The sequence below is a fragment of the Mixophyes fleayi genome, chromosome 2 (genome assembly GCF_038048845.1).
Source record: "Mixophyes fleayi isolate aMixFle1 chromosome 2, aMixFle1.hap1, whole genome shotgun sequence".
Classification (NCBI taxonomy): domain Eukaryota; kingdom Metazoa; phylum Chordata; class Amphibia; order Anura; family Limnodynastidae; genus Mixophyes; species Mixophyes fleayi.
In genome coordinates, this window is record NC_134403.1 from 210,525,982 (window position 1) to 210,552,780 (window position 26,799).

The following is a 26,799-nucleotide window of genomic DNA, read 5'->3' on the forward strand; positions in this document are numbered from 1 at the left end:
GCAAACATCAAATAGGGAATAAGAGTGTCCCAATCTTTTTTCTCTTGAGCCACTGCTTTCCTGAGCATGTGCTTTAATGTGCGGTTAAAGCGTTCCACCAAGCCATCTGTTTGTGGATGGTATATAGAGGTGTGAAGCGCCGTAACCCCTAGCAACTGGCACATGTCCTTCATCAGTTTAGACATGAAAGGAGTACCCTGATCTGTGAGAATTTCTTTGGGTATTCCCAAGCGTGTAAACATCAATACAAGTTCCTTAGCTATGGTGATGGACTTTATGTTTCGTAGGGGAGTTGCCTCTGGATATCTGGTTGCATAGTCAAGCACCACTAGTATATATTGGTGCCCACGTGCGGATTTTTCCACTGGCCCCACAAGGTCCATAGCTATCCGTTCAAAGGGAACTTGTACTATTGGTATTGGAATGAGAGGTGCCCTGTACATGGGTTTGGGACAGGTTCTCTGACAAATGGGACAGGAACGGCAATACTTTTTCTCTGCCATGTGTACACCGGGCCAGTAAAAACTAAGCAGAACTCGTTCCCGTGTTTTATCCTCGCCTAGGTGTCCCCCACAGACATGTGTATGTGCTGCTTTTAACACTAGGATTACATGGACCTGAGGAACCATTAATTGTTCTACTTTATCCCCTTGTACAGTAGCAACTCTATACAGGAAATTATTTTTAACAATAAAATATGGTATACCTTCTGCAGGCTGGGCGGCTTTCGCTACCCCATTTACCTCAATCACACTTTTAAAGGCATGTTCCAAAGTGGCATCATTAAGTTGGTCTCGAGCAAAGTCCTGCAGAGGAAACAAAATTGGTATTGGGGACCAGTCCGTATCCTCACTGACAGGCGGGGTGGGTTCATCTGCGACATCACCGACCAATGCTAGTTTGGACTGTCCATGTTTCCACGCAGGTGGATGCTTTTGTGGAACTCCTGCTATGACTCCCAGGATGGCATTCCGGTTTGGCGGTTCCCAAAGATCGATGTCCAGATGTTGTGGATTCTTAGGCGGTTTCTTTAAGACTGGGCTTCCGACCGTTGCATCAGTTGCCGGCATGTCCGGCCAGATCCGCTCACCGAGGACATCATTAAACAGTGGGAAGTCTCGCCCCAAAATGAGTGGATATGGGAGTTTAGGTGCTATGGCAGCTACCACCATAACAGTTTTGTCTTTGAGTGTTACTGGTAGTATTGTTCTTTCATACTCCTCTGTCGTGCCATGTACGCAAAGAACCTTCACCTTGGGCAACCGAGAAATTATGGTTTCGGGTAAGAGCAAATAACCCACTAGGGGTTAATTGGTGCACACTGGAGAACCTGCCGGGGTGACTCTAGGTGTAGCTGTGAACCTGAGGGGACAGTGTATCAAAATAGTTTAGATGTACCTCGGCTGCTGCACGCTCGTGGTGGTTTGCTGATAACCACCCGTGCTGGACATAAACACAGACAAACAGAAAATAAGGACGGTGCTGCACGAGGATCACCAAGTTAGTCCTTAATAACACTGGTGTTCTCTTGAGAGATAGACAGGGCACTGGACAGTTTTAAAACACAGATAACTTTATATATATGTTCTTATTCCAGCACCAAAGTATGACATAGATATACTGCATATAAATTAAAACATGAGAGAGATCTCTCTAACACATGAATACCGTTAGGATACAAGATCCAATGGTATAATAACAAACAACCGCAGCTGTACAGAAAAAAGTCAATATAATATTAAAATACTCGATCAGAAAAAAAGTGTGGCCATCACTTATTTATATGGTCCATAACATGTAAGTGCATCCAAATTGAGATAACAATAAAATCCCGACTTACTGTAGAGAAAATATTTGGATGCTAGTGTCCGCAGATGTAGACTCCTCTTAATAGAAATATTAAATGAACAGAGACAAACCATACAATCACCTGATTTGTAGATGTCCGTCAGGGTATAACTCACACAGCCTGTGTGCTTGATATTCCTTTATAGGTTGACCGGACCAGCTCCTTCCTGGGTATTAGGATAAAGGTGTAATACCAATGCCACAGTCTCTCGGTCCTGACTTTAGCGTGGATCACGCAACGATGGAAAGCGAGTGTAGCCAGATAATTTCCAAGTTTGGCATATACCCCAGTGGAAGATAAAGCATACCAGACTCGATGATGAAAGGTGAGTATTGCAAATGTCCCTTGTTGACCACAGATATGGCCAAATCAAATGCTGAGGCAGTCAAACATCCTAATCCAACTCAAAAAGACCCCACTGACGCGTTTCGTACTTAGACACGGCACTTTCTCAAAGCTAATGGGGGTTAGTGAGGCTGCTTTAAATAGTCATCCATTCAGCAGGTGAAGTAATTAGTTGAGATCACCTTCAGAGTCTTTGCAAAAACCAAAACATGATTTAGTCATAGAAATACATTCAGGGCAGGTTCAGAATATATAATACTTATAGACAAACACCTGAACAGAGAAATATGTCTCCAGTGATAAAAATAAATATCGATACACAACAAAGTAATAAAGTACATAAAAAGATTAGATTAACTTCCTTCATATGATAAAAAACAACAGATAAAAATAAAAATAAACATAAAAAATACTGAACACTAGATGCCCATATACATCTACACGTAATAAAGAGACACATAGACACCCGCTGGATAAATATCCCGGCATCTAGTAGCTATATAGAAAAAACATATGCTAAGTGCTATAGAAAATATATATATATATATATATATATATATATATATATATATATAGAGAGAGAGAGAGAGAGAGAGAGAGAGAGATAATAAACAGATTGAAAAATCATTCCATATTGAGTATACAATTTATCAAGACAATTTTAATATAGTTCATCAAAGTTCTCATTATTAGGTTAATATGAGGAGTCATGTTGGATCGATCTAATATGATTTAGCATATATCGATATACCTAAAGATACCCACAATAGAATACTCGATATACTCCTCCATATAATAGCTAGTTTTAATAACCAAAACAATCAAGGAGATAGAGATATATATAGAGCGTGGTGGTAAAGTATAAATAGCATCTATCCAGTAAAAACATATATGACCCTCTCTCATAAGCTCTAATTGACTAACTTCAGAAAATAAAGATCACTGGACACTAGTAATGTTTAATTCAAACAGTGATGGTCCAAAGCTTCGTTCAAACCCGATGGAGTTAGGGTGGCAAGTTTAAAGATCCAGGCGGATTCACCCAAACACAGTTTGGAAAAACAGTCACCCCTCCTTTCCGTGTTAACAATCTGCTCCACCCCTATTTGAGAGAGACTACTTGGATCTCCCTCATGGACCTCAGCAAAGTGTCTACTAACACTGTGATTCTGAACTTTCTTGGAGATGTTTCTTCTATGTTCTCTGAATCGTGTTTTTAGGGACCTTGTGGTTCTCCCCACATATTGAAGCCTACACCCACACTCCAGTACATAAACTATATATGTGCTTTTACAGTTAATAAAACCTTTGATCGGAAACGTGACACCGGTATGATGAGATGTAATTGTTTTAGATTCATTCACAATATGCTTACATGTTATGCAGACTGTCTTTCCACATCACCTTCTGGTGGTTTGGGTAGCCAACTAGCATTGTTATCACCTTTAACAGACTTAAGAGAACTAGGTGCCAAGATTTTTTTCAAATCCAGGTTTTTCTTAAAAATAACTATAGGTTTCTCCTCTAGAACGTCACCAAGAATATTATCCATCTTTAGTAATTCAAAGTTATTTTTAATTATCCTGGTAATATGAGACTATTTCGAATTAAATTTAGAGATGAACGCTGGAGTCTTATTAGAGCATGGTCCATGACCTATTGATTTATTGTTTCTTATTTTATCCTTACGGGCCAGTAAGGCTCCTCTTTCTAGTACTGTCTAATAGTTCGTCATGGTATCCTCTAGATTGAAAGGATTCTAGCATTCTCTCTAATTGATTTAGAAAGACCATGTTATCCGAACAATTTCTCCGGAGACACCCGACCTGGCTTCTTGGAATGTTGTTCACCCAAGGTCTGTAGTGACCGCTTTTATAATGAAGGAAGCTACATACGTCTACAGGTTTATTATAGTTAGCCGTCACAATTTTACCTTCATTGATAGATAAATTAATATCCAGAAAATTAATCTCCTGTTCACTTATAGAGTGGGTGAATATTAGATTAAATGAATTTGTGTTCAGAAAATTAATAAAATCAATAACCAGATCTGAACCACCATTCCATATTATAAATAGGTCATCGATGTAACGACCGTAGAGGACCAGGTTCGCGGCGAAGGGACCCTCCCAAATAAATTGTTGTTCAAACACTCCCATATACAGGTTCGCAAAACTCAGCGCGAACCTGGTCCCCATTGCAGTCCCGGTGGTTTGTAAATAAAATAGTTTTTCGAATACAAAATAGTTATGTGATAAGATGAAGGCAATTGATTCTAAAATAAATTGCCTTTTATCATCAGAGATTGTATTATCACCCTGTAGATATAATTTAGTGGCTTCAATACCCTTTTCATGGGGGATATTCGTGTACAGAGCCTGTACGTCCAGTGTTAAAAAGCTATAGCCATAAACCCATTTAACCGAATCTAATAGTCTCAACATATGCATGGTGTCTTTAACATGTGACTTCTGTCGTGACACATGATCCTGAAGATAGTAGTCTACAAACATGGATAGATTAGAGGTGAGAGACCCAACTCCCGATATAATCGGTCGTCCTGGAGGCAGGGTAGGGGACTTATGGACCTTAGGGAGGTGATAGAAGACAGGGACTATTGGATGTTCATTATATAGAAAAAGAAATTCATCTTTTGTGATGGTTCCCTTACTGAAATGTACCTGAAGAAAGTTCTTAAAATCTAGTTGAAAACTAATAGTTGGATCCTTATCCAAGATTTCATAGAGTCATTATTAAGTTGTCTATATGACTCATTAGTGTACATCTCCCTGTCCATTACAACCACCCCTCCACCCTTATCAGCCTGTTTGATAACTAATGAAAGATCTTTCTGTAAGTCTTTCAATGCTGATCTTTCTTAGAGAGATTGTCGCCTCTTCTGATACGCTGCACTTTTCCTGTTTGAATAAATCTGGTGCCCCTACTTGTAGAGATTTTACTCGATACATTGCTACAAAGTGATCTAAAGTCTTTGAGGGTTTTATTATAAAAAAGAGTAATAGCTGCACTCTTATGTTGAATGGGGAAGAAAGTTGATTTATTTTTAAAAGGTGTTTTGCCCGGAAAATTAGGATCTTCACTATGTCTATTGATGTCAAATAACAAGCTAGGTTCTCTTTCTTCATCATTATTTTCATTAAGTAAAGATTTCAATTGAGATTCTAAATCACCACTATCTAATAGGACAGGTGATGATTCCTCCACTCTCCTGGTTTCGGGTAAGGCAGAGCTGGAAACCAATGAGAGTTCACTCCCCGAGTCAACCAAGGCCAGAACAAGGTTTTGGTTGATTAGCACAGTCACCCGGAACAAACAAGGACTTCCTGACGTGGGACTCATGGTGAAACAGCTTGGAAATTGTCACGGGCACTAGGAGTCTTTACCCAGGGATCACCAGGTGGTAGGCTTACCAGAGCAACGTAGATGGTAATAGAGTACTCTGGTAGCAGGGTGATCACGGAACAGGCAATGGTAGATGATGAGATGCTCAGGAAAGTCTATGACTAGCAGCACTGGCAATATGGAGGTATTAATACACGAGGAACTGTATGGACAAGGACACGTGAAGGTAGTCAGTGGTCTGCGATAGCAAGTTGTACCACTGCTATAGTGAGGAGGAATGTCCAACAGCAACGAGGGGGTGATGAGAGTCAGCGGTCTGCGGAGAGCAAGTTGTACCGCTGTCTGAGTGAAGGAATGGAATCCAAGTGGAGGTATCCGGGTAGTCAGTGGTCCGCGATAGCAAGTTGTACCACTGCTATGTTAGAGGATACTGGAACAGGTGATACAGGAAACAGGGATCAGTGGTCTGCCTTCAGCAAGTTGTACCACTGAATATATATGTGAGGAGGTGTACGGGGAGAGACTGCAACACAGGATGTACACGGACACCTTAAACACGATCCACAATAATATGCACAATATATATAAATGACTGAACAGGTCTGCAAATATAGAAAGTCTCTTGAAGTAATCCAGCACAAGATAACACAGTCAATGATGGCAATAGACTCAGCGGATAGCAGACTCCAGAGGAGAACCAACACAGTCCAGCAAGGTATGCAATACACCAGCACAGTCAATGAGAAGTATGCATACCGTGGTTCAGAAGTAGGCAGTCAGACAGGAGTGCAGCGATACCTGAGCGGCAGGAGGCCGGCAGGATGAGAAGTCCCTGGAGGAAGAGTCTAGTAGGTGCAGCGCACAGGTAAGTAGACCAACAGGGACACGAATCCACAGGAATCAGTAGAACGTGGAACTGGACTCATGGAGGACCCAGGAGAATGGAGATGATCTAGCAGAGGAGTAGCTGATGAGATACGAATCCAATGCTGACAGGAGGGTAGAGACCAGCAGGACACAGGAAGGCGTGGAGAGCGGATCAGCAGCGGGTGGACGATAGCGCTGACAGCAGCAGCAGGGCTCTGCGGACACACGGAGGTAACCAGTAGCAACCAACAGGTACCAATAGCGATGGAACACGGGAGAGCAGAGTAGACCAGGAGCTGTTGATCACGAAGAGAAGCAGATGGTAATAATAGCAGCAGTCTCGAGGAAACACGGGAGAGATGAGATGAGGCTGAGGTGCACAGGAGCAGCGGATAGGAATCAGCTAACAGTCACGATGGTGAACACAGGCGAGTTGCGAGCTGGAGGCTGTAGTGCACGGAGGCAGCGGATAGGAATCAGCTAACAGTCACGATGGTGAACACAGGCGAGTTGCAAGCTGGAGACTGTAGTGCACGGAGGCAGCGGATAGGAATCAGCTAACAGTCACGATGATGAACACAGACGAGTTACCAGCTGGAGACTGTAGTGCACGGAGGCAGCGGATAGGAATCAGCTCACCGACTTGATGATGAACAGGTGAGTGGATGTGGAGAGAAGGCTGTAGTGCACGGAGGCAGCGGGTAGGAATCAGCAAACCGTCACAATGGAATATGATAGCGTTGAAGTGGTATAGAAGACTGTAGTGCACGGAGGCAGCGGATAGGAATCAGCAAACAGTCACGATGATACAGTTGATGGTAGAAGTGGTATGGAAACCACAGTAGTAGAAGTGGTTTGGAAACCACAGAGGTAGAAGTGGTTTGGAAACCACAGGAATCAGCAGCGCTGAATACACGAGGAAACATAGGAACACCTTCAGAGACTCATGGGGAATGAGACTCCAAGATCAGGCAACGTGGTGTTGACCACAGGTGCTTAATATAGGGAGTGTTGCCTGATCTGCCAATTGAGTTAAAGGGACATACACTGAAGTATAGGAAAGGGCTGCGCATGCGCAGACCCTCAGGATGGAGGACGGCCACGGTTCCTAAATGTCCGGGAAGAGGCACTCACGGTCCGGTGAGTGACAGAAATGCAGGCCCAATATGTGCCACGGAACAGTCCATGGGTTCCTGTAGTTTAGGACACTCTGCCTTAAAGTGGCCTAGCTCACCACATTCAAAACACTTCAGATTAGACAGCTTTGCACCTGGCCCTCTGTCCTTAGCAGTTTTGCCATTGGGCCCTGTAGCAAGGATTGTCAAACCTGGCTTTTGGCGTGGCAGCGGCTTTGGCACAAATGCAGGTTCTTTAGTCATTTGCTGTAGCGCACAAAACCTTTCTACCACGGTGGCAAGCTCTTCATAAGTTTTTGGCTCTGATTGCAGAACCCACCTTTGCAAATCGCGGTTCAGCCCCCAGATGCAGTGATCTATCACCAGAACTTCAATAATCCGAGAAGGCGAATTCTCCTCAGGCTGCAGCCATTTCTTTAAAATTTTAGAAAGCTCAGCCACTTGCGCTCTGACCGGTTTTTCTTTATCATAGCGCCATTGGTGATAGTGCTGGGCTCGGCCTGGCCCAGAAACTCCAATGCGAGCCAGTATCTTAGACTTTAGGCACAGATAGTCAGAGGCCCGTTCCTCATCTAGATCCATATAAGCTCGCTGAGCTTCACCAGTCAGATATGGCGCCAGCCTCTCAGCCCAATCTTTAGGAGGCCATTTTGCAAGTCTCTCAAAGGACACCAGATATGCTTCTATGTCATCACCTGGCGACATTTTCTGGAGAACAGGACCAAGTGGTTCATTTCTGTCATGCCTCACCTGGCTTAACTCTTCTCTTAAGAGCCTTGTGTTTTCCATCTGTGCCTCGGCAACTCGTAGCATCTGAGCTTGCTGTTCTTGCTGCGCAGCGGCCACATTCACAAGGGTTCTCAGTACTTCCTCCATGTTGACGTCTGCACGGGTTGGGTAGCGGAAACTTGCTTCCCGGAGTTTCCCACTCCTGACACCACTTGTGGCAAGAGCCCGCTACTGCAGAAGCACACGTGAACAACTTCTTTCTTTTTATGGTGCTTTATTGTGAGGATGGTAAATGTTTGACACCGTATAATTGCACAGCAATACTTGGAGACCCTAAACGCTAGCTATACATAGTCCAGCTCTCTCTCAGGATCAGCCAGCTTACCCAGCGTTGATCTTCCTGCACAAATGATATAAACAAGCTTTTATACCTGATACTCCTCCTCCAGCCTTAGCTTGATGGACAGGTGACACACCCACCTTCTCTTTAAAAGGAAACGCCCATCACTGCCTCTGTAATTCTGACAGACACACACCCTGTCTATTTGCTGAGAGGAAGGATTTCAAGTCATGTAAGTTAAACCAAACGTAAACCATTGCTTTTCATACATAGGTCTTTAATCTACTTCCCTGCTTTCTTTGCATATTGCCAGCTAAATGCCTCCTTTTGTTACAATATATATATATAAATATATACACACACACACGTATACATACATACACAGTATATATATATATATATATATATATATATATATATATATATATATATATATATATATTGCACTTGACCTGTTATCCAGAAATACAAGTGAGCTTTGTGAATATATTCTCTTACGCAGGCCTTAGAGCCATAAAACACACTGGGATTGTACTTGGTTAGGGTTAGGCAGATTCATTTGAAGTTGGGGTTCATTCATTTGCAGTTTAGTGGTTCCATGGGGGAGCTTTGAGTAGGTAAGAGCATAGGGTTAGGCTAAAAGGAGGTAGGAATAGGTTAGAGTTAGGTTGTGATGAGGTAGGAGAAGGTTAGGTTTAAGATGTGGTGGAAAAATTAGGGTTAGATTGTGAGAAGGTAGACATGCCCAATACGATATTACTGGGGGGGGGGCAATATCAGACTAAATTGCTTGACAAATGGGGGCCTCACAGTATCCCTAGCCCAGGGGCCTACAATGTCTTAATCCGGCCCTGGATGGGTAGCCCTCCATCAGGGACAAATGGCACAAGGCACATGGTCACAAAGAGAGAGAAAATTCTTCATTTAAATGTTATGGAAAGGAGAGCAGTGTCGAAAGCAATTCAACATTTTCATCTTCATCTAAAAGGGAAATATTTCAGAAAATTCTCAGACAACAGGACAGTGGTAGCCTTCATAAATCGCCAGGGAGGTACCAGATGCAGAACCTTGATGATAGAAGTAGCAAGAGTTATGTCTGGGGCAGAGAGAAATCACTCTCAGTGGTGCCGGTAACAGGAAAGCAGAATGTAATAGCCAATTATCTCACTCAAAAACAGGATAAAGGTCTCTTTACCAGGAAGTGTTCTAGTTGATAGAAATATTTGGACTTCCTAAAATGGACATTATAGTGACAAACAGAAATGACAAATTTCTTCTCTTGACACATAGCTCCATGGATACAGAGAGTAGACACCCTGACAGTTTCATGAAAAATTCACCTACGGTATGTCCGAAGATTCCACTGTAAGCTTGCAAGCAGGGCCCTCTTACCTATTTGTCCATTTGTTAATACCCAGTCTTGCTTTATTACTATGGTTGTCCCCAAATGTAAAGAGTATAGTAGTAATTGTGGCAACTAAACACAATCATGGATAAATTATAGCAAAAATTATACATATTAAAAGAGAAGCCTACCATGTTATTTATAGAATGTGACATCACAAAACAGCATTTGTACAACACTTTTTCAAGTTTGTAAATTAGCCTGTTTCCAAACACAACAGAATTTTTTTTAATAAATTGACATGTGCATACTCCATTTACAGTCAAGCCATTGTTTCTTTTCCTAACCTGCAAGTGTAGTTAGAGGATTTGTGTTAGTGTATATGTAGGTGGGGGCCTGGTTAGCCCTACAATGTTTTCCTTGTTCTTTTCAGCATGTGTCACACTCTTTCTTTGGCCACAAGAACAGGCATATTAAACAGGGTTTGTGTGCAAGTAGATAAGTCCAAGCTCACAAATTTATGATTTGGTCGATAACAATGAGGAGTAAGCATTCTGAGTCCTTGTACAACTAATCTATATTAAATATACTAACTTATGAAGGTTAGGGTGAAGGGTGGCAGATATGAAATTATCTAGTATCAGATTGTAAAAGAAGTTCTGAATCTATTTAGTCTTTGCTAACATGTTCAGCAAAATGCACCAAAAAAATATTTCTGCTCCAAACACTTCACTCAACTAAAAGATCACAGTCTAGTAGCCAGTGGGATACAACTTTACGTAGCAATCCCTGTGAAGTGCCAAGCGACATGCAGGAATAGCAGAAGCAAAAGTACAGGGTTTTTTTTTTCTGTGAAAATGATTACAGGACTCAATCTTTTATTTAAAATGCAATTCAAATATACTCTTATGACAAATATTAATTTATTTATAAATAAGGACAAAGTCATAATTTAGAAAAATACTATTACTCCCATGTCTTGATCAAGGCAAATTTGCTCATCATGAAGCTGATTTTTGAAACTTGTAGTTGGCCATGGAAGCTGCTGTAAAGTCAGAATCTCTTCAGAAGACTCGATAAAAAAACAAAATAAATATAGGTTTCAAGTTTAAAAGTGCTACATAAGAACACATAGAACAGATGTCTTGATGAAAATCCACAAAATGCAGAAATATGCCCAGTCTTTCAAGCTTGTGTCCAGAGGGCACATAGGATTTGTAAAATTCTATTTATGTGCTGTGTTTTACCAGGTGTAAAAATACTTCACATTGCTTCAGTAGGTCAAGAGCTTGATATGACATCTGTGACTCCTCGAACATGGAGAGTGTTGGAAAAGTCCATTGTTTCAAACAGCTTCACGAAAGAATGATACATTTAGTAACGTATCTGTAATAAAAAAAAAACTAAATAATTATTATTTCAAATATGTTCAGTCATCATTAAAAAAAACAGAAAGTTTAGACAAGTAGGCAGCAGTCAATTTCATGATAAAGAGTAGTTATTCTACTTAGATCATATTATACTAATTAGTATTCCAGTATTCTAATTTCTATGCCTTCAAATTTTGGATTGGATTGTCAGTAAGAGACTTGCCTGACCATCCAACCTTGCTGCTTGGTTAACACCTAGAGATAGATTTAATAAAACATCTAAAAAGAAAATTGGGGGAGTTGCCTATAGAAACCAAACCAATTCTAGCTACTATTTATCTAGTACATTCTACAAAATAATATATAGAATCTGATGCTTGCTATGGGCAACACATACACTTTTCCTTTTTTCAGAAGGTTTATTAAATCCACCCCTAATAGGGTAAAGTGAAATAGTCCTAAGGAGAGATTTACTAAAGGGAGGTTTACTTAAACAGCCAATTTTCTGACATTTTAAACAGGGATATTTACTGGCTATTTGGCTGGTAAAACGGCTGAAAACAAGTTTCACAAATCGTCATCCTGGTGTTTTAACATGATCAAAATACAAATAGTCAGATTTACTAAGCTGCTGTTTGAAACACCGCTGAGAACACAGTCAACAAAACAGCCAAAACAAAAGATATGGTTGTGAAAAGCCAGATTGCTCAAACTGCATGCTGTTTGACCTCTCTTGCATTCAGAATATAAAAGGAGGCACTGTTGACTTATGAATTATGTTGAGGATCATTATTTATTGATTAAAGGGCAAACTAAATATAAAATGAAATTGTGGGTGCATATTTTATTTCTCATTATATTAAGGGGGCAATATTAATATTATTATATTACAAGTTAACCCGTGCATGATACTCATGCATTCCAGTCAAATCAAGCTACTTAAGGTGTTAAAAAGGTTCTTGTCATGCATTTGGGCCTAGCCCAGGCCTCCTCAGGGGAAGAGCGTTACTTCCCGACGCAAGCGCCCTTTTTTAACGTGGTTTTGTCCACATGTCACCACCTCATCATTTTTCTCCATCACCTCATCCTTCATCTTCATGGCCACATCCTTCATCAAGCTACTTAAGGTGTTAAAAACTCCCCACTGTCACCCCTGGCAACCACCAACCACTCCCAACTGTCACTTCTCCTTCAAGAAATATATAGGTCAGTGTATAACTCTGCCCAGCAGGTGGCGCTGCAGCTTGTTTTTTTTGTTTTTTTTTCACACACGCCACTAGGCATTTATATAGTAGATAGGCCAATATGCAGTGCAATATGTGTACATAATAATCATAGCTGCCATTAGCTATCAAATAGTACTTTCTAGTGCAGTTAATTGGTTTGCTCAATACCTTGTACAAGCTGTTGCTTGGATGATGATTTATCTTCCAACTTTCCCCAGGAATGAGGTAAACTCTTGATCTCTGCCAAACAATCACTGCGCAACTGCAGAAGAAGCTTCCGCTGTAAGTATCTAACTTTATGTTCAGGGAATTTTTTAAGTACACAGGTTTCATATATCAAAATTGAAATATTAATCAAGTAGGAAATATATAATCCTATTAAGTGAAAGCAAGCAAACTATTTTAAATTTCTCTTACTTTGTATGATTATACAGGAAAAAGTGTATGGGAAGGGTGAGTTTACTAAATGTCAATTTGCACAAACAGCGAGGAAAAAAACATATAAATTGCTATTTCTTTAACTATTTCAAAATTTGCTATACACTAAAATTATTAAAGGCAAATAGACCCATAATTTGCCAGTTTTCCAAACCTCCGCATAAATCACTAACAGTACTGGACTATTTGCGGACTCTTAACACCAATTGCAAAAGTAAATGATTCACAAACAATTCCCCACTACATTTCAAAAATGCTGCAATAAATATAAATGGAAAATGTGCCCCCTCCAAAACCCATAACCAGTCAAATTGCTAGACAACCTGAGAGAATGAGCCTGGGTGTACCACACTAAAGTTTAAACCAGCACCAGGTCAGACAGGCTGTTCTGGTCACACTATAACAGGGAAACCTACAGCATGGAGACCTCCAATATGAGCCAGCACCTGCCTGGTCAGCGGGGGACTGTGGGCACAATGATGATAGAAAAATTGGCTTTTGGACCCCTGGAGTTGCAATTTTACAACCACAGTGATCCCAGTATAATGGAAAAGGGGGACCTAAAAACATTATGCCAAATGTATCACACCCAAAATTACCTTGTTATCCACTTTATTATAAAATCTTTCTTCTGTCTTGTTGCAATCCATCTGAAATAAAGCACTATCATGTACAATGAAATTACTCACAAGGAGCACCCAGTGCTACTGACAATGAACTGAATTGACATGAACAAGCTTTTGCTGCTCAGCCAAACACAAGTGTCTTCCCCAAACTAGCCAACCACAGGCAGCTTGCGTGGAAATAGATCTTGGGAATGACTGAGCAGCGAAGGCTTGCCAGAGTACATGCAATTCACCCTCATTGCGCAGAGAGGTTCAGAGTGGAGCAGTTTATGTGGAATATTACCCTTTTTATTTACATATTAAAACTATATTAGTCTAATGGGGGGAGGGGTCTTAAGGACCCCATTACAATTTATACCTTTTTTAAAATGAGATAGGTGTGTGTGATATATGTATACAAAACAAAAATAAATTTGTCAGCGCTTATCCTTTAAACTGCATATCTGTGTGTGTCTTGAAAACATGAGATATTAGTTCATATTTTGATCAAAAGACTTAAGCCTGCATCCCAACGTCAAGGGTACCTCATTATATGCAGGTCCTACACTGACCTATATGCTTTAAACATTATTAAAATGTAGTTAAAATCAGATGCACTCACCTCCCAGGTATAGGGGTTTACATCTAGCAAAGGCTGGCTTGTGAGTCACACCCAAATGTGCCTTAAATAGGCTTGATGGACTGTGTGTGATATATAACAAGTTCCCCATATAATAGCACTGTCCTAGTGTTAGCTTTCCTGTTGTAGGGCTAATATCCATGACACTTTTTCAAAGGGGGTTGTATACTTTTGGAAACTAAAACCTTAAATCAACCATGCCCCTCCATATTTACAAGCCATCCATAGCTTGTCAACAGAACTGTAGCACTATGGATGGGTTTAGGTCTCCAGCTGGCACCTAGCTTCAGTTACCAGGGGCATTCCAAGGGAAAAGAGGTATCCCCCTTTGCTATACAAGGTGGGCACAACCGATTCAAGGAGATGTTAAAGCGATCAACCCTTTAAAGGAATATGGCAATTAAACAGCTAGTAACAAATATGCATGGAGACATTCCTAAGAAAAACTTAAATAACATGAAACTACTTTAGAAAGGATACTGGTTTCTGTAATATTTTTCTATATCTTGCAACCACTCTAACATGTCAGCTATAGAAGGACTGAGAGAAGAGGGTTGAAGAGAGGCCTCAAGGCTAAACTTCTCTGCATTCACCTCATAAACATAGAGGACCGATCCCACCTTGTGACTCACAGAGTCCTTCACTTTTTGGAGTATACACCTGTAATGATAATGGATTAGAACAGATTTTATTAAGCTTCCAAATTAATTTTGAAAATTAATTTACAAAACTATTTGACTAAATAAATAACTTTGATACTATTCATCTTCCTGAGAGCTTACAGCACTGAATTTTGCTGTGGAGAAATGGAGATTGAAAAACATGCATTTTACCTTCATATACATTTTTGTATTTATAATGTACAATACTGTGCAAAACGTTTAGGCAGGTGTGGAAAAATTGCTGCAAAGTAAGAATGCTTTCAAAAATAGAAGTGTTCATAGTTTATTTTTTATCAATAAACAAAATACAAAGTGAATGAACAGGAGAGAAATCTAAATCAAATCAATATTTGGTGTGACCACCCTTTGCCTGCAACACAGCATCAAATCTCCTGGAAATTATTTTTCTAAAGAAGTACATATGTTTGGTACCCAGAGAGGGAGTGCGAACAATGTCTGGGGCCAGATATCGAAAGGATAAAACATTTAAGTTTGCTTTAAAAAGTTACAGAAAACATCTGCAACTTCAATTATAGCTATAGCTTGCATTCCCTTGTTTGCAAAGCAGATGCAATGTAATACATGAATTAAATAAATAGTATCATGTTTCATGGATGCAAAAAAATGCACAAGAAGTTTCAGCATATATAACAAGCAAATCTTATGTGCTCTTACTATGATAAATACTGAAAATAACACAGTACATACATACATACATACATACTTTAGAATTTGATGGAGTTACAAACTTACATATTATCAGTTAACTTCTCCAGGGTTAGGTCCATTGCTGCCTCAAGTTTATAACGAAGTCGATCCTGCAGATCAGTGAAAGCACTCAGAGGGGTCTTTGTGAAAGTAACTTTCTGGCAGGCCTGCAATTGCTCAGCCAGGTTACTCAATGTATTGATCAAGGAATTACAATCCATTATGGCAAGTTTCCATTCCTCCTGCAGCTGTTCTATAACATCAAAGCACTGTCTAAGGGACTGCTGAACAGAGAGAAGTGCAGCAAACTCTGACATGCTGGAATGGAAACAACAACATTCATCATTTAATCTCTGTGCTGATCATTCTACATCTATAAGAACAATGGGTACTGATATGCAGAATAATAAATGCAAGGCTGCAATTATCAGATTAGCAAATTGCATCAAAAACCATTCAGCGTAAGACAAAACAGGGACAGCAAGGAAGATGGAGAGTGGCGAATATGAAAAATGTAAGAATATTTGGCTGATATAAAGATCTAAGGACAATAGCAACTTTGTAGTTCAGATATCAAGTGACTGATAGTACTTACAGAACAACAACTGTAGTTGCAGTTGAATTGATTTAAGGACACAGAGCTCTGGATGAAAAACATACTGCTAATAGATGTGAAGAATTCTGAATATCACAACATGATATTGTGAGAAAAACCAAGTCACAGTGAATTATACAGTAATTGTTGTTTAATAAAATTGAGAAATGCTTGAAAAATCAAAAACCCTATTCAAATTGTATACCCCCATAAAGAATACACATTGATTTGCCAATTCTCTATCAATTAACAAAATAAATAAGACACTAGACTACATTTTAGAATTATTTATTTTTTCATAAAAATTAAAGAATACATCAACAAACTACAACTGAAATTATAATAGTTTTGATTTCCTGTAACAAATATTATATTAATATTAAACACCAATATAAGACCAGCTAACTGTGATTTTATTTAATTTCTGTCTATTCCACAAACAGTACCCTTTTCACTTTTTTAATATTTCCAGTGTGTTGTGTGGCATGTGAGGTTTAACTCTTCCATGCACTGGAGTCTAAGGGCCTGAGTCATTAAGGAAAGTAAGGCAAAAAAAAGGAGCAAATGTTTTCCGAGATAAACCATGTTACAAGGCAAGTGGTGCATATAAGTTTATTATTTTGCACATAAGTTAAACACTGGCTGTTTTCTCATCTAGCACACAAATACTTGATACGTTTATTTTTACACTGAAATTTAAAGTTGATCTACGATATGCCCTACCCCAACTATTAATCTGTCCCCACATTTTTAATTTACCTCCCCCTCCAATGCAACATGGTTTTGCCCAGGTTCAAAGTTACTAATTTGTTATGCTTTGCTCTCTTCTCCTTAATGACTCAGGCCCTAAAAGTTTGGCAGACAATTTAAAAATAGGACTAAAAGATATCTAGTTTGCACTTCAATAAGTTTGTTGGTTAACGCTCGCTACATGTAACCACAAAAATAATATTAACATAAAATAACGGTTCAACTGTCATTTGTGTATAAGTGTTCATCACTGACAGCTCTACAAGATATTTTTGTAGACTCTTACAGCGACTAATTATGATTGGGCATGCAATAGGTAATAGTTATCAGAAGCACACTATGACATTATAAAACATACTTTGCAGTGCACGTATGCATTACAATAAGTATTTGTGTAAGAACATTACAGGGACCATCTATAATACCACATACTTTAACTTGCACAATTATATCACAAACATTTTGCAACACTAAGGGGGAATTCAATTAACCGCAATGTTCCGAGGAACATTGTAGCCGCAAGATTTTTACAGAAATCTCCACTGATTTGGGGTGCGAGGATTTTACCATAGTAATAGTAAAAATGTTCCTCAGAGTTGAATTCCCCTCATAAGGGGAAGATTCAATTCAGAGCAAGGGGACGCTAAATATTGCCTTGATGCTTGCATGTGCATGTTTCCGCCTATTACTGTAAAAATCTCCATTCATTTTTCTACGCACTTCTATGGAACATGAGGGAAAATAAGTGGAGATTTCAGTTGCAACATCTTCCCTGAAACACACTGCACAGAATTGAACTTACCCCTAAGTAACAAACTGCAACCCTACTACCTATTTGGGGGATTAGATATTGGTAACCCTATTTGTTTCTTCTTTTTCTCACAGAGCAGGTAGCTCTGTTCCCAAGCATAGCTGTCTTTTTTAAAGAAAATAACATTTCTTAAAGTCACTAAGGTAGTCTGTTACTTAGTGTATTTGTATGTTTGCCACACCATAGCCCAGCATCCCACATCAAGCAATCAGGGCTAAATTTAATCCTTGTAACTTAATGACTTATTGTTAATAGGTTCTCTGAATATGACAGGCAGACACGTTCAGGCCTCCTTGGTGGTACCGTTAGCCGGGTTTGTCTTTCCTAGAAGACCGGATGACACCGATATAACATATCCTGGCCATACATCAGAGGACAGGGGACATTGTATTGCGCTGTCCAGTTACTGCAGTTACCTGATGAGCTGGAGTCCGCAGCAGTCACTACAGTGTGCCCCAGGTATGTATTGTTTATTGATGTTGGGAATAAAAATAAAAGCCCTGGCAGTCCGGCTGTACCACTACATATATGTGTTCTCCAAATATTCACATCGCATAGTGGTATTCTGGGAAACCGTCCCCTTGGTCTATACACAACACTAAAGTCGGAAACTGTTACCACGCAGGCGGAGACGTCAGTACCCGGCATACTTTGCAGTTTCCGGTACCCGCAGACAGTGTTGTAACCAAGTGTCGGTAGTGGTCCCTCTCTGACACTGACCGGGTAACAGCGGCAACAGCCGGACTGGCTGGTCGGACAATGGATGGGCCCAGGGAGGAGGGTAGGCACAGGAAGAGGAGACCGCACAGCCCGGAGATCATCCAGGTGAAGGAGGAGAGGACAAGTCCGGACAGACGTTACCGAGCACGGCCCAGTCCGGCACCAGGAAGTAGCGGAGAGGAATCGCCGACATCCCGGAGAAAAAACAAGTATGTTCGAGCTGACTGCTGGATAATATTTTCTCTTATAATCAGAGTAATGTTCTGTGACTACTTGCCGCAGCTATAAGGGATGCAGGGAGTCTCTGTGTCAGAACTGCTGTCACAACTGGTCTATAACATTCTGTGGCAAAACACAAATACCTAGGTAAAGAGAAACTATATTTAGTCAGTGTCGTATAATCTGTAGCTGCACTCGCCTTCAAAGGGTTAACATATCAAAATTCTGTTACACAAATGTACACTCGGCTTGCTCCTTGCTAGCCAGAAGGGCTAACAATTCAAACACCAGCATTCACATAGTTAAGATAGACGAGCAATATTTATCTTCATAAAAAGTCATATGGATTCATTAGAGCGTCAAGGACAAAACCTGTTTATATTTTGGGATAAATATTAAAAGGTACAGGTCACTTTGATATGATAAAAAAAAAACATAATAAATGACATACAAAAATTAAATAGTCAAAAACAAAAGGGATAAATATTACAAAATTATAATGCTTACATAGTTCATATCTTCTGTATGCCTGAGATAAGGCAGAATTAAATGGACAGTTTTCAGTTAATTCTCCCAATATATATCTACCAAAGTTAATTACATTTAGGTAGATATATACATATGCATTAGCGTAAAGCAGCCTTGTCACAGATTGTATCATTGCATCACATATGTTATCAAACTCTTCTTTAGGAACTCCCGAGTCCCTATATAGTTTGAAGAGTAAATAATCAAGATGTGGTAATAGAACGTGCCCCCAGGATGGTTCTAGTTGGACTGTTGCTTCAATGGATTTAATCTGTCCTGCTGGCAATAGTCATATTGTTTCTGCCTATAGCTATGGAACACTGCTTGTTTTAAATTGCTGTGATGTATTTATTCAGGAGTTGGGGTCCAATGAGAGTGGATAAGTGAAGTTCTGAAATAAAGGTACAGTAGAATGTGTGGAATTTGGTATTCTGCTAGGTATAAAAAATGTAGGACGATGTGGAAGTGAAGGTGTTATGCAGGAAGGGCGATGGGGATGATAGGGGGTCAGGATAGCAGGACAGAAGTAGTTACCTGACTTTTCTCTCCTTACGTATGAAGAGGCGGAACGGTAGAGGGAAGGAACCTAAAGATGTAATACAGTGAGCTTATGCTCTATGTGGGGGGGGGGGGGGGGCACTCTGTTCTCAAACTTTCTGCTTGTGTGTGTTGCAAACAGTGGCTGCTGTTGATGTAGAAGGGAGGAAAGTGAAACAAAGCATTCCTGGAGCTTGGAAGAAACAAAAATATTACTGTATCCTAACAGGACTCTTTATCAAGAGCTCCTTGAAAATTGTTTTTATATGTAATATCTTAACATTGCAGTATAAATATGTGTATATAATATGTATTTTAATAAATTGTAATGAAAAACTATAATTTCCTTGTTCTCTGATCAATTTTTGGTAGTTTCATATTTGAACGCCTTTTTATTTTTTTATTTACTTTTAGATACTAAACCTTTTGTTTATATGTAGGTCATCTATCAAACGAAGAAAAAGGGAAAGAGGTGAAAGTAGGAGCCCAGCACGCTTTCCTGTAAAAATAAAGCAGGTAATGTTTATCGAAGGATATTAAACTAAATTATCATTTATCATTTTTCTTGTGTTTACTTTATGCACGACTACTACTAAGAAGCTCTGCACCACAGTAACCAGGTATATTTGTTAATGTGTGTTAGAAAGTAGAAATGTCTGTGGTAGTGTGGTAATTGTCATAGATTAGATATATAGATATAATCGGATGAACCTTAATCTTAATAACTGATGGTGTGCTCCTCTTTTCTAATTTTGAGGCTTGGTATTTATACAGGAGCCACTTGAGACAATTCAGCCATTCTTTTTCCCTTTTGACTGCTGAAGGGAAAGAGCAGAATACAAGGTGCGGTAGGGACCAGCGTTGAGGTGACGGCTTCATAGTTTTGAAACGGTGTGGGGCAGTGGAGCTAGTATTCCCCCACCAGCTGAAAGTTGAAGTCCGACAAGCATGGTGTTAAAGTATTGCATGGTCACTTTCACAAAGTGACCACCTTTGCAATAGTGACCGGAGTTACCTGGGAAAACAGGTAAATTGCAGTGAGGGATCCGAAGATCCCTTTACTGCAATGCTCTTTCCATAGGCTTCAATGGATAATGCCATTGGGCACCAGTTCTGAAAATCTTTAATTTTCGGAACTTGTTAAATGGTGCAAAATAGCAGTCTCCATAGAAACCTATGGGGACTGCTTTTGCGTTAGAAGAGACAGGAACAGCAGCAGATTTGCGATGCCCTAGTCCTAAATTAACAGGATACTTAAATACGTGATTATCTCCCGAAAACTGCTTTTTTCAAGGGACTTTAATGAAAAATGTCATTAATAAATAGACCCCTAATGCTTTTTATCAAAATAAATTTCCATGCCTAAATTTCATTTGCAAATTAGGACTCTGATTCTCATACAACAAGATGTGTTAAGGCGGAAAACATTTTGATCTAATTTTGCCAAAAAATTAACTCCTATCCTGGCCTAACTATTGCAAAAACAGTTTTCTGCCTTGATATTTATTGTGTGCCTAATAAAATGTTTTATTTTCTTTTAAAAAAAAATAATAAAAAGCAGCTTTGTTATAATTCACAAAACTAAGTCATGCCCTCTCCTACTGCAAAAATCTGAAAATAATCTAGGGGAAAAGTTACATTTTCAATTATAACTATTTTGCACATAGTTTACATAATTTTTTCACCTTTTTTTTCAGAGAAATTCCATTGAGCTCTATTTTATAAATGTCACTTAACATGTTAATGAGCAAGTAAAGCCATTGTTTAACATTGCTATATATCAGAGACTGTATTAGTGAGCTGAAAAAACTGAATGATTTTGTACTTAACTACTTATGTCCACCATAATCTCTGAGCCCATACAGAAGGTTGCCTTGTTAGGAAAGAGGTTCTTCTTTTTATAGAAATTGGCTTGCAGGTTTGCAAATTTGTGGTGGTGGATTAATTCACAGTGGTTGGGATCAGTGATGTCAAAGCTTTTTGGCCCATTACAGATCACATTAAGTCACATTAAGTGATCCTAAAAATGTAGGCGCTGTGAAGTTAATACTTTTTAACAGAGCTGAAGTAGAATGCCAGTTCAACGCTGAAAAATGTATATTACCCTTATGGTTCATAACTGAATATTTCAAAGTTGAGATTGAGCTTATTCATTGGGTTTTCAATGTTTCCAAAGGAAAAAGAAGAACACTCTCACAGAACACATGAGGACAGGCAGCCCAGGGAGAGATGGGAAGATGATCACAGAAGGAACAGACATAGAGAAGATGCAGACAGAGGGCACAACAGCCATTCACGACACAGAGTAAGAGATCTGGAGGAATCACATATAAGAGAGCAGAGAGCAGAAAGGGAATTCCACAACGACCGAAGGAGGGAAAGACGCCAAAGAGAAGAGCAGGAAGGAGAGACAGAAAATCAGGAGGCTGATAACAATGGGCAAGTTAAAAAAGATAAGCCCAATTTTGAACTTTCTGGTGCATTGCTAGAAGACACAAATACTTTCAGAGGGGTCGTAATAAAGTACAGTGAGCCAGCAGAAGCACGCATCCCAAAGAGACGTTGGCGTCTGTATCCCTTCAAAAATGATGAGGCTCTCCCTGTCATGTACATTCATAGGCAAAGTGCGTACCTCCTAGGCAGGCAAAGACATATTGCTGATATACCCATAGATCATCCGTCTTGCTCCAAACAACATGCTGTTCTACAGTACCGGTAAGAAAATAATTGTATTGTTTTCATAGGGGCAGTTGTTACTGAATGAATCTTCCCTGTTATGAATAAAGAGCTTGTTTTTTCTGTTTTTGTTTTGGATGTATTTGTTTTTTATTAAGGCAAGCTAATGTAGTCATTGATAAAACTATTATTTTGCCTTTTTTGACTGTCTGAAAGCTACGTTTAAACCACTTAAGAGTTTCTCATTGAATGTTGTAGAAGACGAACTCCTGTATCCCATGTAATTACCTTGTATGACTTAACAACATATGCTATAGATTGTATATATTATTATTGAATGTGCATTGCTTTCATTCTGTACAACAGTGTAACACCAAATTTTGTACAGATTATTATGACTACTTTCAGTCAGCAATAGCTGTAGAACTGGTATACTTTGCATAAGTTTCACAAAAATTAGATCTCTCATGCATTAAAGCTCTTTTTATTGGCTTGTACATACCTACCTGCAGCGTCTACTTAATACATTCCTTAATCTCTCTAACTCATGTGCTTTCCAACCATGTTTTTATATCAATAGGCAAAGGTATTTTGTTTTTTGTTTTTTTTCCCCCATTGCCTTGGGACCCTTTTTTTTTTTTTTTCTTTTTTTTTTTCAGAAAGCAATTTTGACTGATGATATAAATAAATAGTTGGAAAGGAAAAGCAATGTACTTAGTTAAAAATTGGAAAGAGCATCTACTGGTCCATGTGTTACAGTCATATGAAGGTGCAACACCCACATGCGTTTGCAAATACACGCACTCTTCCATTCTCTTTTAATATGCATCATGAACAGGGAATTGTTTGTGGTTTGTTTCTGCAATATTTCTGTTTTTCAGAGTGTTTTTGTTTTCTTTGTGTTTCTAGGATGGTTCAGTTTACTCGTGCCAATGGGACACTGGGTAGACGAGTCCGACCTTACATCATTGACCTTGGGTCTGGTAATGGCACTTACCTAAACAACCAACGAATTGACCCACAAAAGTACTATGAGCTGAAAGAAAAAGATGTTCTGAAATTTGGTTTCAGCAGCAGGGAATATGTGGTCCTGCATGAGTCATCGGATACTTCTGAAGTTGACAAGAATAAGGATGAAGACGATGAGGAAGATGAGGAGGAGGATGATGAGGGTACAGATAGCTAGCAAGTTGCTTGTCTAAACCGTATAAAAGGGGACTCTACACTCCTTTGTCAAAAGTACCAGTATTACATTCTTATGTGGTGTACGATGTCGCTGGCCTGTAAACCTCTAAGAAATGCTTTACTGATGGGTTTTTTGTTTTGTTTTTTTAAACACCACTTATAAGAAAAACTATACAACTTTTTTTTATTATTTTATTGAGCTCATACTGAACTGGTGGCATTGATGTGCATTTTTTCCCAATCCTCAGGTGTATTTGAACAGCATTTCTGTAAGGATTGTTGCTGTTTAAATAAAATCAGTCACGTCTATTAAAATCCATGTTTTTGTAAATGCTGCTTTTTATAAAAAAAATCATGCTTATAAGTGTCTTGCAATTATATTACATTGGCTTCATCATAGTTCTCTTATACTGTAGCTGTTTAAGTTGAGTTGTCACACGTTTGTAATATAACGTCTTTTTAGTCTCCCACATAATTTAGGCATATTAAGTGAACAATGGGGATGGAAAGCTCACATAAGAAAAACTATCCTGAAAAATACATACAATATTAGACAGATTGTTATAAACCATTGTTAGAGAGCAAGATAACGAAGGGTAGCAATTTATACTACTGTATCTCTAACTCATCATGTTTCAGGGTGGGACAAGTTGTACGTAGTTCATTCTGTGTTACGTTTTTGCATTTGTATTATACATGATGAACATGCTGTAAATGCTATGGATTTAAACATTGATTTACTTCAATATTTCTGTGTAGCTCACATGTATGTGTGGAATAAGAAGTGCCATAGGGATATTGAAATATATATATTGTACTGTAAATATAAGAAATAAAGCCCAGATATCTACATGTTGCACAAAATGACCTTACTCTGTATGCTGACCGAAACATGTACTTTAGCAGCAATACATGTTCACCAGGGTAATCGTGACATCTGCTTATGGATGTGAAGTGATAGTTTCAGCATAATTGCATAGAACACATTTCACACCCCCCCAAGAAATTGATGTGACACTGATGACTTCCTTGGTCACTGATCATGGTGCCATGAGTGATATTTCCAACCAAGTCTACAGGATTTAAACAAGCATTTTCTTCTTCGGAACGTATTAAACTGTGTATATAATCACAACATGTATGTGAACCTTTTTGCTGCTGTTACACTGTTCTGGGAAGGCTTGCCACTAGATTTTAGAACATGCTTGCTAGGATTCACATCCATTCAGCCACAAGAGCATTAGTGAGGTCTGGTACTCATGTTGGGCGATAAGGCGCAGTTTGCAGTCTGTGTTCCAATTCATCTAAAAGGTGCTCAGTGGGTTTGAGGTTAGGGTTCTAAACAGGCCAGTCAAGTTCTTTCACACCAAACTCTGGACACCATTTAAAAAAAAAAAAAAAATATATAGCCTTCTGTTTGTGCACAGGGACCATGTCATGTTGAAACAGGAAAGGACCCTCCCCCAAACTTGCCACATCACTGGAAGCATACATTTCTTTAGAATGTCAATGTATGCTGTAGCGTAAAGGCCAAAGCATGAAAAACAGCCCCAGACCATTATTCCTCCTCCACCAAACTTTATAGTTTGGAGATTCGTCCATCAGACTGCCAGATTCAGTGAAGTGCACTCCTAGACATTTCCACTTCACCATAACAGCACTTATAGTTGACCAAGGCAGTTCTAGCAGGCAGACATTTTCTGAACTGACAGGTAGTGCACATTGAAAGTTGCTTCAGTATGACCCATTCTGGTCTTAATGTTTAAATACGGAGATTGCGAATATGTATGCTTGATTGTATACATCTATTAGCGATAGATGTGGCTGAAATGGCCAAACAAACTAATTAGAAGGAGTGGCCACATACTTCCGGCCATGTGGTGTGTGTGTGCGCATATATATATGTTTATTTATGTATGTATGTATGTATGTATATATATATATATATATATATATATATATATATATATATATATATATATATATATATATATAATGTGGTTTTTTTTAAGTGCATATGCTACATGTCCAAATGATCATCTTACAAGTATTTCACATTTTATATGGCTGGAACATAACTGTCAGTTGGTTTTGTTTCTGTGTATTACTGTATATTAAATCAATAACTTTAATTTAATCTTTAGTTCATTTGTTTTCCTATGGTCTCAATAGGACTTGTTAACTGAATATTTACTGTCTCAAACAGACTCAATATTAATGCCTTCACTGCTATGGGCAAGCTCCACCCATCCTCAGTGGTACATGTGGTAGTAGGTCAGAAGAAATACTCACTGGTCAATCATTAAAAAAGAACACATGATGCTATAGCTTCTACACAAAAGAAAAACAATACGTAGAAGTGTGCATACAAAAATAGTGTGGTACCATTCTTTTCAGAGGAGAACATGGGTATGAATATGTTGTTATGATATTTGTTTTTGTATGTGTTTTACATTCTACCCAGTCACAATATGTTAACCCTGGGGAGAGTTCTAATTTATTTTCACACCTTATATACTCTGCACTTTAGGTGGGCAGTTACGACATTTCCCCCCCCCCCCCACCTTCCACCCTAGTACCATGGATAGCAGACTCAGCAATAAACATGAAGGGTCTTATCTCAAAGATGTTCTCTCTTGCACAACACTATTAAGAAGCTTAACGATGATTTATATTTTTACAGGACACCCCCCTTTAAGGGTCCTTCAATGAGTTTATAAAGATTTCCATATGTGGAATACTCCCTGAACGCCTCTGTGGGATTCAACTCACTCGGGTAGACCAGAATATATCCAAAATAAGGCTTTAATACGACAGCATAACACCACGAGACGTTCACGAGATACAGGGTAAATGGTAACATGTATCCTCCACCAGCCTCTTGCAGTCAGCGCTCCAAAATAATATTCTCAGTCTCTTTCAGAGTCTTGTCCTACTGAAATACTACCACTAACTATTAGCTAGGCAGTTACAGTGTCGCCCAGCCTGGGTTACTGACTCACACAGACCCTGTCCTGGTAGGGTTTTCTCCAGCGGCACCACAATGCCTGGCCCAGAGTCCTTTTTGCTGATGTCTTGTGCACCAGGATCCTCCAAGCCAGAATAGCTCTCTTGGCATCCACTTCTCCCTATATTCTGCGCTGTATACACAGGGA

The 26,799-nt window shown here is 39.2% G+C and overlaps 2 protein-coding genes across 4 annotated transcripts; one reads left to right on the forward strand and one right to left on the reverse strand.

Moving 5' to 3' along the window:
* Window positions 1-10,880: 10,880 nt before the first annotated feature.
* AIRIM (AFG2 interacting ribosome maturation factor) lies at window positions 10,881-18,394 on the reverse strand. Of its 3 annotated transcripts, XM_075195427.1 has the most exons (6): window positions 18,196-18,394; window positions 15,669-15,941; window positions 14,847-14,913; window positions 13,608-13,658; window positions 12,739-12,832; window positions 10,881-11,360 (listed from the first exon to the last, which is right to left on the reverse strand). In XM_075195427.1, exons 2-6 carry the CDS (start codon window positions 15,938-15,940, stop codon window positions 11,320-11,322), a joined length of 525 nt encoding a protein of 174 aa, XP_075051528.1. In that variant the 5' UTR covers window position 15,941; window positions 18,196-18,394; the 3' UTR covers window positions 10,881-11,319. The 3 variants fall into 3 exon arrangements, with proteins under 3 accessions (XP_075051528.1, XP_075051529.1, XP_075051527.1); XM_075195428.1 differs by lacking the exon at window positions 13,608-13,658 and having other exon boundaries at window positions 18,196-18,391; XM_075195426.1 differs by lacking the exon at window positions 13,608-13,658 and having other exon boundaries at window positions 12,739-12,860; window positions 14,734-14,913; window positions 18,196-18,387.
* Window positions 18,395-18,445: 51 nt separating this feature from the next.
* Window positions 18,446-24,779, forward strand: SNIP1 (Smad nuclear interacting protein 1). The gene is made up of 4 exons (XM_075195425.1): window positions 18,446-18,708; window positions 20,224-20,299; window positions 21,960-22,498; window positions 23,369-24,779. The coding sequence occupies exons 1-4, from the start codon at window positions 18,539-18,541 to the stop codon at window positions 23,643-23,645; spliced, it is 1,062 nt and encodes a 353-aa protein (XP_075051526.1). The 5' UTR covers window positions 18,446-18,538; the 3' UTR covers window positions 23,646-24,779.
* Window positions 24,780-26,799: the final 2,020 nt, after the last annotated feature.

Coding starts and splice junctions, on each gene's coding strand:
- AIRIM (XM_075195426.1), bottom strand. CDS start 15,940: ATGTCAGAGTTTGCTGCACTTCTCTCTGTTCAGCAGTCCCTTAGACAG. Junction 14,914..15,668: donor GAGAAGTTAACTGATAATAT/GTAAGTTTGTAA, acceptor TTATCATTACAG/GTGTATACTCCAAAAAGTGA. Junction 12,861..14,733: donor GAAAAATATTACAGAAACCA/GTATCCTTTCTA, acceptor ACATAAAGTTAG/ATACTTACAGCGGAAGCTTC.
- SNIP1 (XM_075195425.1), top strand. CDS start 18,539: ATGGATGGGCCCAGGGAGGAGGGTAGGCACAGGAAGAGGAGACCGCAC. Junction 20,300..21,959: donor TTCCTGTAAAAATAAAGCAG/GTAATGTTTATC, acceptor ATGTTTCCAAAG/GAAAAAGAAGAACACTCTCA. Junction 22,499..23,368: donor CATGCTGTTCTACAGTACCG/GTAAGAAAATAA, acceptor TTGTGTTTCTAG/GATGGTTCAGTTTACTCGTG.